The 11,669-nt window shown below is 47.1% G+C and overlaps 1 protein-coding gene across 17 annotated transcripts in view; it reads right to left on the bottom strand.

Moving 5' to 3' along the window:
* Nucleotides 1-473: 473 nt before the first annotated feature.
* cacna1aa (calcium channel, voltage-dependent, P/Q type, alpha 1A subunit, a) overlaps nucleotides 474-11,669 on the bottom strand; it is a 39,985-nt gene continuing 28,789 nt past the window's right edge. For 6 of the 17 annotated variants that reach the window (XM_049744009.2, XM_049744008.2, XM_049744020.2 and 3 more), the window contains 10 exons: nucleotides 10,122-10,236; nucleotides 9,814-9,921; nucleotides 8,705-8,805; nucleotides 7,720-7,835; nucleotides 7,533-7,653; nucleotides 7,104-7,217; nucleotides 6,261-6,299; nucleotides 4,492-4,708; nucleotides 4,045-4,304; nucleotides 474-3,044 (listed from right to left, as the gene is read on the bottom strand). In XM_049744009.2, coding sequence (XP_049599966.1) covers nucleotides 2,298-3,044; nucleotides 4,045-4,304; nucleotides 4,492-4,708; nucleotides 6,261-6,299; nucleotides 7,104-7,217; nucleotides 7,533-7,653; nucleotides 7,720-7,835; nucleotides 8,705-8,805; nucleotides 9,814-9,921; nucleotides 10,122-10,236 — 1,938 coding nt within the window. In that variant the 3' untranslated portion in view covers nucleotides 474-2,297. Of the gene's footprint in view, nucleotides 3,154-4,044; nucleotides 4,305-4,491; nucleotides 4,709-6,260; nucleotides 6,300-7,103; nucleotides 7,218-7,532; nucleotides 7,654-7,719; nucleotides 7,836-8,704; nucleotides 8,809-9,813; nucleotides 9,922-10,121; nucleotides 10,237-11,669 lie in introns of all 17 variants that reach the window. The other 11 variants (XM_049744007.2, XM_049744006.2, XM_049744012.2 and 8 more) reach the window with 6 other exon arrangements.

Below are 11,669 nucleotides of genomic sequence, written 5' to 3'. Positions count from 1 at the left end.
TTCTTCTCATTTGCAGCTTTACATTGCTCTTTGAATACTTGCTATGGTTAATTAGTGTGGCTTTCACTGCAGCATAGACAAAAGAAAAAAAAAAACATAGCGAGTGATCTGAGCTTTGCGCGTTCCATTAAATTTGACATCTCACACATACGTACACACATTTTTTTTTTTTTTAAGGTTTCAAAATATCCACCCTCCCCCCCAAAAAATTCTCCACACTTAAGACGGGATGTCAAGGATTGTGCCGCACAAACACCGAAAGACAAACACACCCACGATTTTTTGGGAGGCAGAAAGAAAAATATGCAACCAATGAAAAAAAATTGTAACTCTGTGTTACACGCACACAGACACACACATACACACACACACTCACCACATGTATTCGCTACATACCTTGTGTGCTATCTCATTCCAAAGTGAAAAAATACTTGTCCGTGACATTCCGCTGAGGTTGGAAAGACACTGATAGGTTTATGTTTTTTTTTTGTCTTTACCTTTTTATCCTGGGATGCATTCTGTGGTCAATATGTGATCAAACAGAAAATAAGTTACGCTAAAAATGCTGACAGCAGTGTTATAAAATGTGTTAGTCGGAGGCACACGTAGAAACACAGAAAGAAATTCGGTATATACACATGAGCGATACAAAGTGTTTTCTTGGACCATAACAAAGCCGTGAGCGACATCTTTTTAGCACTTGCCTGTGACCCTTTGTGACCTCCAAGGCAGATTGGTAGTCGTGGCAGATTGAGCTCAAATGTTTTTGTATGTGGGCTGAGGGACGCTCTCATGAAGGTCACAGGTGGAACCGCCTCAGTGCACGATGGGAATTTGGAAAAAAGTTTACCGTCAAAGTAAAAGTAGGAGAATTACACATGTACGTATTAATTAAAATGATCTGCTCTGAATGCTAATGATAGGAAAACAAAAGTGAGTGAGCGATATTTGAACAATTTTAGTCCTATTTTGGAAGGCTGGAGCAGATTAATGGCATTTCCATTCATTTCAATTGGGAATGATTATTTAAGACGTGAATTCTCTGGGCACCTTAATGAATTTAAGACAGTGACTCACCCGTTGTCAGGCCGTTAGATCCCACATATGGGCTCCCTTTATTACGGTCAAAGAAAACAACCAGTTTCTCTCCTTTCTCCACCTTTCTGTCCGTCCGTCCGTCAACATCTCTCCGGAGTGCCCCGCGGGAAGAGCTCGGAAATCCACTTTACCCTGCTTGCCAGATTATCATTGTAAGATTATCACCATTGTTAGAAAAGTTCAGAAGAAAAAAAGTGCATTTCCATCTTGTATGAGTGGCAGGCATTTGGCACACAACATAGAGACACGCAAGCAAAAAGTCTTTTTTTTTTTTCTTTTTTTCTCTTACTTACAATGACACGTGACTTCTCTCTATGACCTTTTTGAGTGAATATGAGGTTACAAAGAGAAGACCGTCAAAAGGGGGAGAAAGAGAGAGAAAGCCAAATTTCACCCCCAATGGGCGCAAACCTACAGGCTACAACAGGAAGAAAAATGTCCCTCCCCCTTACATACAGTAGATTCTCATTGTTGCTAGTATTCTTCTTCTTTTTTTTTTTCTGTTATCATTCATGCAGGATCACACAGGGTTACAAGTCTTAGAAAAGCTGTGTGAGGGTGCAACAGAAGATTCAAGCTTGTGTGTTTTGAAGAAGAAGAAGCGGAAGAAGCAGCCGCTGCAGTAAGAGAAGAAGAAGAAGAAAGGCTGCAGAATCTGGTTTGGTGGTTAAACCCGTCATCGTTTTGTTTTTCTTCATCATGGCGGAGGTCGGCGTCAGTATTCTGTTTCCGGGCAGAGGGTGTTCTTGAAATCCTCGACCCCCCCGCCCCCCTCCAACATCGCCAATTCTCGTAGCCACTGCCTCTGGCCTCGTACAAGGCGGAGGGCTCGTCGTCATTTTTGTTCTTATTTAAAAAGAGATGATAAAACTCATCAATATTCAACAGGTGGCTGGGTGGGCTTGGGATTGGCTTCCTTTCAAGCTGACACATTTCAAATCAGCTTGAGGAAGCAAAAAAAAAAAAAGAAAAAAAAATGTTTTTTTTGTTTTGAGTTGCAACTCTTGACATCTTGTAAGTGGCTGTAGCTCTTGACCTACTTGCGTCCCATCAATGCACGTTTGGTACCTCTTTCGGCATTTTTTATTTATTTTTTGCTCTCCATCGCCAATCGTGTCTGAGCATTCTCATTTGATTCGTTCCCGGTCTGCCCCGGCGTCGTCGGGACGTTCCACGTCAGTCCCCCCCATCCCCGAGGGCTAGCACCAGTCGTCCTGCTCCTTCTCGCAGTAGGGTTCATGCAGACCCTTGCGGGGTCCTCTAGGGTGTCCCCCTGGGGGCGGGACCTTGTGAGGCCCGCTATGTTGGGGTCCGTGGAGATGTGTGGAAGGTGACGAAGAGCGGTAACCGTTGGGCAGGCGGCGCTGGACGCCCGGCTGCACTTGGCCCTGATGGGGCGTGGCGGCGTTGGCAGAAGGGGGCACGTGGTGGACGGTCCTCGCTGAGGTACGGTTTGGCTGCGGGTGTGGCGGCAAGGGGAGGGGGTGGGGGTTGGGAGGAGGGAGGGGGTGCAGGTTGCGTGGCTGCCCTTGGGGAGGAGGTGGCAGTGGGTGGCCGGCCAAAGGGTGCGGGTGGGGGTTGCCGGGCGCTTCGTGGTGGGGCACGTAGTTTTGGTTGTAAAAGCAGCCGTCCCCTTCTATGGAGCCTCCGTCTGCGTCCGCCCAACGGAGCGGCGGGTGATGACCCTGGCGGGGCACGCCGTGGTGGGCCGGCGGAACGCCACCCATAGGGACCTGACTTTGGGGGACTTCCGGAGATAAGCGGCGGGGCGCGGGGGCCGGAGCCCGCCCCGCCGGTTGCGAGGGCACGGCCTTACGGACTACGGGGGAGTACGTAACGTGGGGGCGGGGCGTCGCTGGCGTCTGAGGCAACTGACGCCGGCCTCGGCGCGGCGTGCTAGTCCCCGAGGTTGATGGAACAGGACTTCCACTGACCGAACTACTGCCCTACACGAAAAGTGAAATAAAGCAAATAAAAGTACGAACCACAGATTCAACGACGGAACATAGAGTCGAGGATGGAAGACCAAGAGCCAGAAGGAGGAGAGGAGGTATTCTAAGAAAATGCACGAGAAGACACGCACACAAGAAAAGCACAGGTGCGAGGAATGGAGATGGATGGATGAAAAAGACATGCCATGCAAAGGAGAGAAAACAACAAGGAGGAAAAAGGGTTCATTTCTAGAACATCCATTTTGGTACACAATAAATTGCTAGACATGCAAAGATTGTGCATGTATTCATTCTATTTCTATTCTATAACTTATACTGTGCAACTTTGCATGACAGGAGATCTGAAGTCATATATAAATAAATATATCTCGGCATTGATATTGATGCATAGGGTTGCAGTGCATACATTTGTTTTTTTCAACCAAACGTAAATGATGTTGGAATGGAGGAAAAGGGAGTGGGGGAGAGGAAATTGAACAAATATACAGTACTACGAGTATGCATATTTGTTGTATTGTTGCCATCAATTATTAGCTGACTCAGCTGATATCTGCACGTCATACATTCACCAGCCACAACATTGTGCCTGCCTGCCTGCCTGCCAGTCTGCCTGCCTGCCCGCCTGCACAATGTGCGATAGGGATCCAATACAAAGGCTGGAGCAAACATTCGCCGTCACTAAGACAGTAAGGCTCTCCTCTGATTGGTGATGTCAGAGATTATTAGTTACTGTCGCTTGGTTCATTGATTTTGCTCGATGCCAGCAGCAAGTACCACATGTAATTCTCAAGTCTCGCAAATGACATCCGCATTTATACACATGTAAAAATCATAATTGAACATTACTATCTTTGCAAAGGCCTTGATGCAGTTTTTGTATTGGTTCCTATTAGCCAGTGAATTGATATGCCAAGACAAGTAAATGATAGGATTTGCATATTTTTGTGCATGCACCGACTGAGATTATCACTTGAAATTGCGATCATCAAATTACCTGTCTGTGTGTGATGCAGTCGCGACCCTCGCTGGGGGATCGCGACCATCGCGGGTCCCGTTCTCGTTCCCTGTCGGGCTCTCTGTCACGAGAATGCTTGCGGCCGTAATCGCCGCCTCGCTCTGCCACGTAGCGTTCTTTGTCCACGGAACCGTGATGGTGGTGATGATGGTGATGGTGCTTGCGGTCTTTGGAGCGGCCGCGATCTCTGTCCCGATCCCGATCCCTGTCCCTGGACATCAGGTCACCTGACTGGGCGTCTGTGCCAAAACCCCACGGGAGAGAATTAGTATGCGACATGTGTGAGGCCACCAACGCTAATGCTAATCACGAGACTGCCAACCAGCATTTTCTTTTTTCATCGGGATTTAAAACATGAATTTCATTTGCGAGCAGACGTTAGACGTTATATGACGTGCGTCGGTGTGTGCCAATGCCGCCTCCAACCTGCGTCAGCCTCCGCGTAGCGACTCAGCGACCTCTCGGAGGCCCGATGACCGCGTTCTTTTCTCCTGTGCCCGTGCCGGGAAGGCCGACCTTCCTCGGGTATGACGCGATCGGCGTTGTAGGCATCCGGGCCTCCTTTGTCTCTGCTGCCACGTCCCGACCTGCTGTGACCTAGCGAGGAGGCCGAGCGCTTCATGGGGCTGTTGTCGCTGATGGTCTACGGCAGAAACATGGAAGGACGCGTGCTGGGAGATTCATTTCAAGTCTGGACTCATTTAGTGTGTTCATGTTGTGTTTGATTTTTAAACACAAACGCCTCCACCTTGCATCATTTGAAAAATTGCCAGTTGTCAAACTGGGAAGGAATGCAACAAATCAGCAAGAAAGTCAGACATGATGGCAAACGGCCATGCCTTCATGCTTCCCAGTTCTTAAAAAAGCCATAAAAGGGTCCGTGTGACTTGCATCATTACTCCATCCTCATTTCAAATAAATCCCCTGAACATGGCACATTCCAGGCAGTAGGAAAGTGCTTCGCTCCGGCCATGCACGCACGCACGCACACGCACATCGAGGCTTGCCGTGGATCAAAACAGCAGGACCGAGCCAATGTCGCCTACGTTGCCTACAAAGTTGCTAAGTCAAGTACACTATATGGACAAAGGCATCGGCAGACTTGCTGAGGACAATTCCAAGGAGGTGGGGGGGGGAAATAGACTTGGGCTGTGTTCAGAATCCGTCAGTCATTCCCTACTCCTTAATCACTATAATAGAGGTCGGTCAAATGAAATATAGTTTTCAAACACTAATGGGCTTCGGCATTAATTATGTCAGTGGTGTTGCATAACGCGCCAGATCAACGTCAGCTGCTTCACTGAATGGAGATGAACATTTACGGCGGCGACTCAGCCAACAAATTGTTCTCGTTCAGCCCAAAAGGTGGTTGATGCCAAAGTCACCTAACCGGAACCGGAAAAAGAATGGAAGGGGGGGGGGGGGGGGATTTCTCAATCTATCGTCACAAAGTTGGAAATGAAGACATTTTCAATATTGTCCATATAGTGTACGTTTGATAAGAACCACATTATCTGAGCGGCGCCAACAATCCCAGCATTTGCACTCACGTCATTCCTCATCTGGCACACAGCATGCGCCCATCACTCGCTTACATTCAATACAAACTTGCATGCAAGACTTCAAAAAGAACAAAACATTCATGGCATGGAGGCACAGACAACGCCAGAGCAATCACCCCATTCGTTAGTAAGCGGGCACGCTTGTTAATGACGAGAGGCAGCGTGCTACAAATCTGCAGCCGGCCAGCCAAGAGGCTCAAATCACTCGTCAGCGTCACCAGATAAGCTCATGCTGGACAAATTTGCACTTAATAAAATGACACAAAAGGGTCAGAAGAATTGTAGCGTGTACTAGGTCCCGCAAGGTGACCACAAACCAAGACCAATCAAATCATACTGTCGTCAACCTATTCTACACAATCCACACTCTTCTCTTTTCCATGGATCAAATTTGTGGGTGGGAGTCGACACTGTCATTTTTTTCCCCCCGATGGTCCACTCAATAATAATAATAATAATAAAAAATAAAAAATATTTTTTAAAGAATGGTTCCAACAGAAATGCAAGCAAGTCCCTACTCATCAGAACAGAACCAAATTGAACTTCTTGGTGGGAATAAGCCCAAATCAGAGTGACATGGATGAGATGAGAAGAGCGGGAAAAACAAAAAGACAGGGAAGACAGGGTACATACACTGAGGTGACTGCCACGCTGCTTCCCCTTCCTCCGCTTCTGTGAGCACAAAGAAAACACACACACAGACACACACACACACACACACACAGCCACAAATGAAGCAGAACCACGACAACACAGGAGCATGGGGAGACAGACGGGAGATAAAGATGAGTAGATTCACAATGGGAAAAAAAGCAAAGACAGGGAGGAATACAGTAGTTGGTGGGCCAGCTCAAAAAAAGACACCAAAGGAAGTCCAATTAGACACTCAAGCAGCACTCATTTATAGGCCCTCACAGAAAAAGAAAATAAAGCAATGATAAAATATACTTACAAGATACGCACATACACACAATCACACACAGTACCACAATCGGACAGAAGCAGGGTGAACTCCTCGATACACACGCACGCACACACAGACACACACACACACACACACACGGAGCGCATGCTAGCTGGGGACGCGAGAAACTCATCAACCTTCAGCGGGAAGGAAGACAAATAAAACTTCAAGTTTAGTACAATCAAGGGTCCCACTACGTAGTGTGTGCACATTGTGCATGTTTTGTGCATTGACAACCAGAGCACAAAATGAATGAGGGTGCTGGGCGGGTGGATGGATGGAAAGGGCCATCACATGCAAGATATGAGAGGAAGAGAGGAGAAGAAGACCACATGGAAAGGTCACACTTTGCCTTGCTGGTGGTTCTTTTACAACCAGGAAGGAGCATCCTGGCAAAAATATTCAATCTCGGTCCCATTCCAAATGTATGAAGAACCACAGCAATCATTTAGCAAAGACAGAAGATGGTGAGGAGGGAGACACAAGTTGGGGGAGGTGACAATGCTGCTCACTTGGTTGTCGCCTGGTAGGCGGGGCATGGAAGCGGCCCTGCCGTGGCCTTCCATTGGTGGAAAGTGCTCAGTATCCGAGTAACCATCCTGCCCCATCTCTCTCATCTCTACCGTCTGTAAACAGAGCAGGAGAGCAGGAGATGTTGTGACATCAGGGAGGAAGGAACAGCCGGGCCGAGCGAGCGAGCGAGCGAGGGCGAGGTCATGGACTCAATGAGAAGATCAGATGAGTATCATGGCAAGCGTTCCCATTTCCAACTTGGGAATTCTAATTTGGGTAGGTACACTATGTTCGAAAGTGGTGCTCATGATTGAAAATGGAGTTTCCAAACAAATGGTGGACTGGACAGGAGAGAACGGAGATTTACCAGGTACGCTGGATTGCAGTACCTGCGTGTGAGCCCGCCTGCATTGTGGCGAGCGTTTTACCTGGGAGGTGGTCATGCTTCCCAGGCCATCTTCAGGACTCCAGCTTCCGACCTTTTGGGACATCTCCTGAGCTCGAGCCGTGACCCACGAGTGGCTCTCCGGCACCCCTCTTTCCACCGGGCTGTCACACACAAACACACACCGTTAAACACACGCGCGCAAACGTTCCGTCAGAATCCAGACTCACAGGCTGCTCATCGTGTCGGTCGTCTCAGGTGGAGGGAGGGCGTTGTTGAGGGCCGGAGCCCCGTCCTGGCTGGGGGAAGGCGGTTCCACGCGCTGAAACAGTAATGGCGTTCGATTCTGTGTGAGATATACGACACGGCCATCGCCGGCTATCAGGCAGACCGACAGGGAAATGGGGCATGGCAAGGAGCATAGCAGGACCAGAGCCGGGCCGGGCCGTGCGGTGTGGTGCGGTGCAGGGCTGCTGGCATCCAACAATGCCACGATTAAATGTCTAATGGCCTTGCACAAGGTAGCTCGGTCATTAAACTAAAGAAACACAAATAACAGGCAATTTCAGGCGATGCATTATATAACAAGGCAGCGTTGCGGGAACAAGTCAAAGGGAAGAGGAGGGATTGACGCTGGCCGCAAAAAGTGCAAGGTCGAGGGATTTACGTTTCAGACGTATTAGAATTGAAAAGGTATCTTCATGACACAAGGCAGGTCCATAACACCAATTCAAAAAAAATGCAACCAATGGGTGGAGGTACAGTATATGCACATTATTATTATTATCATTAGTATGGGATCGCTTTAAAATAAGAAAGTAAAGTTGCTGCTTCTGCCTTATGAAGAAATTGGGGGCTGAATTTAGAAACAAAAAATACATCTCAATAGGTAACAGAAAGAAGGGAAATCTTTTAAGCAGCAGATGGCAGCACTGTTATTTCTACAACTAGGAGGTGCTTCCATTTGTTCATTCCATAAATATTGGGACATTTATACCATTCTCTTTGTTTGCTCTAAGCAGCTAAAAAGAGCATCCATGTCCCAATACTTATGGATTTGACTGCAAATAATACATGTCTCTTTTCCTTTTTCATGCAATATTTCATTTGGCACATACTGTAGACCCAGCCTGTGTGTGTGCGTGTGTGTGAGTGAAGACGAGCCCACTTTGTGCTGCTCTCCCGACAGGTCCAAGCGGGGCAAACATGCATTACCTGCTCGTCCCGGAGTGCCTGCGAGCGCTTGGTCTTGCTCTGCCGGTAGTACTCCATGATCATCATGGCAGCATAGATTTTGCCAACTGTCAGGTCTGTCGCTGCTGAGAGAATGACAAGTTACCCTGCAAGATTAGACCCTTTGGTATGGACCCTGAGCGCCAGAAATGGTAGAGAAAGGTGAGTGAGGCATGCACACCAACAAAGACACCAGTACACACACGGACATTGAGCAAAATGTCTTTTCACAGGCAGATCTTTTTTCTTTCTTTTTTTTAAACAGCAGAAGCAGCATCACAGACTTGTGGTGCGCTTTTTAAAGTTGTAAACTTGGCCACATGTGTTCTCTTTTATTTTCCTGGTTTGAGTTAATACTACAGCGGTGCCTTGAGATGAGAGTTTAAATTGAACGGGAATGCCGGTAATCCAAAACAGCCCCACCCCACAAAAAAATAAAATGTTTGTAATGTGGAAAGAAAAGGTCTCCAATTGTTTTTTTAAATATGAAATAAATACGTTGTCAAGAATCTAATTACATGACCACTGGGCGGGCAGTAGAATAGAGTCATAGTCCATTGAATAAATGTCTGCCTGAATTTTGTTGTATTGCTTGTCTACATGAGTTGCTCCGCCAACAGTGGCGTTTTAAAAAGACAACTTGATTTTATTTTGTAGAATTGTTCCTTGCATCTCAAGGCATTACTGCATAGTGATAAAGGGCATGCATTAAACAAACCGCAAGAATACGTCAGCTTCATATTTTTGATCATTTTTAAGAGAACCATAATATTCGATATTTTACATATGCACAACTCTGACTGGCCCGGAAGTGAAAAGACATCTATAGAGAGTTGCTCTATAGAAAGGCACCCTCTGATTTTAGGCTTTGCAGTTGCTAGCCTCGTTCCTTGTGTGCCGTGTTGTGTTGTGTTGTGTTGTGTCAGTTGTATCAGAGGGTGCAGCAGTGAAGAGAGACTGGAAGAAAGAAGCGATCCTCAGGTGGCGTGGACGAGAAACAACGTCGCTCAAGTCGGTGACGCGGGGCGGCCGGGCCGGGCCGGGCCGGGCCGGGCCACGTCGTGCACTCGCCCTTGTACACTGCAACTTACACTTATGGGGAGTAACCAGCAAGTCCAGATGCTTCTGGGAGAGATTGGGCCAGATTGCCATCATCTCTTTCCTCAGCTCTGCATCCATCTGGTGCTTGTCAATACCACCTGGGACAAAAACATTCACAAACACACACAGCAACAAAGACACAAAGTGTGGACATTCACACAAAGAGACAAAGAGAAAACAAACACAAAGAAAAATGCTGTTACTAGGTGAGTCCATTTAAAAAAAAATCTAATCAGCATCAAAAATACATTTTGGGACAGCAATATATGTTCCAAAGAAAGTAAGCGAGATTGTGCACCTTCAGAAATCTTGGCGATCTTGATGTCCAGCGCCGTGCGGATCAAAGCCATGAGGGTGGAATTAAAGTGGACCGTGTTGTCGTCGGCCACGGGCAGATCCATGCGGAGCAGTCTCTGTGGGGAGGGCCAAGCGGGTTGAGTAACAAATATGGTTAGAAATGTTTGCGGAACCTCCAAGTGACACGGCCAGAGGCTACTGGGAATGGGCTCAGGGGTTGGGGTGGGGTTGGTTGGGGGGCAAAGAAGCTGTTGTGAGTTTCACCCAAATTTGGCAAAGTCAAATTAGTTTTCAGTTTGTCAAGACCAAATGAGTTGTACGGCGGAGAATTAAAGCCACAGCTCCTCAAGTGGGGATTGGAGGTTCTCAACAAAGACCTGCTCGGAACCAATAAACCAAAACCAAGCGTGAGACATCTTGTGGGACGGGACGGGAGGTGGGGGGGGCCTGAGGGTGCGCTTTGGTTTTTGCTTATTGGTTCGTTCTTTTCGAGGCCTTGTTGGCTTGTAACGTTCAGAAATACAAACATCAAGTCACACAACAAACACATTGAGTGTGTTTGCTAAGAGGAAGACGGCGACCACCCACACATGCAGCAAAGCATGCAACCTACAAAGGCTTCTCCTTCATTGCGAGGATATTTTTTCAAATGTCAACTCCCCGCTAACCAAAGTTCCCCATGCAAGCATGCAACGCACACACACACACACAGACACACACAGCATATGCCTCACGGGACAAGCAGCTGCGCAGCCGTACACACAAAGCATCCCGTGTGGGGCGACATTCAAATGAATTGGTGCATTATTTTCATCTATTGAAGAGAATTACGCTATGCTGGGATGATGGAGCAAAGGGCTCTTTTAGTAAATCTTTGCTGTCCTATGTGTGGATAAATGAACACAGACTTGGGGGGTTAATAGGTGAGAGAGAGCAGCATTCTGCGGAAAAAAGATGGAAAAAATAATAATAAAGGAACCCGCCAAAAAGCAAAAAGGTGCGTCATGGGTTTTAAGTGAATCAATAATACAACAGTCAAAAGTGGGGAGTGTTAAAGCCAAAACAGATGATGGAGATAAAACAAATGAAAGAAAAATTATACTAGGTCAAGTGTTAGTTTATGTAGCTTGAGAAAGCGAGTAGAAATGATCAGGGAAAGCAAAAGAAGAAGAGCGAGCAGCAGTTGGCCATGTCGGTCAGAAAGCCGTCCTGCCCGAAGACCTTGTCGTCATCCTGTCAAGACGAAGAAACTAAACTTGGCCACGTTTCCATTTGGCCTCATGCTTTGCTTATGAAATGAAAACAAAATGTCACTCGCAAGGCAGATTAGCATTATTGAGCGGGGAAAAGTTTCAGGGTCGGAGGTGGAGTTCAGGGAGGAGGCTTTAAGTGGATCATTTGGCAGATTGGGACAAAAGTACTCCATGAACCTGGTGGTAATTGATCGCTTTCTATGAATACAATCAGATTTGGATGACTGTTCAATGTCATTATACGTCACATTTAGTAGCCAATGGAAAATACATTTGAATATTTGCATGATGCTGTT

This window comes from Syngnathus scovelli, chromosome 16 (genome assembly GCF_024217435.2).
Source record: "Syngnathus scovelli strain Florida chromosome 16, RoL_Ssco_1.2, whole genome shotgun sequence".
Lineage (NCBI taxonomy): Eukaryota > Metazoa > Chordata > Actinopteri > Syngnathiformes > Syngnathidae > Syngnathus > Syngnathus scovelli.
Note: the sequence above shows the minus strand (reverse complement) of the source record. Positions and strands in the feature narration are given on the sequence as shown.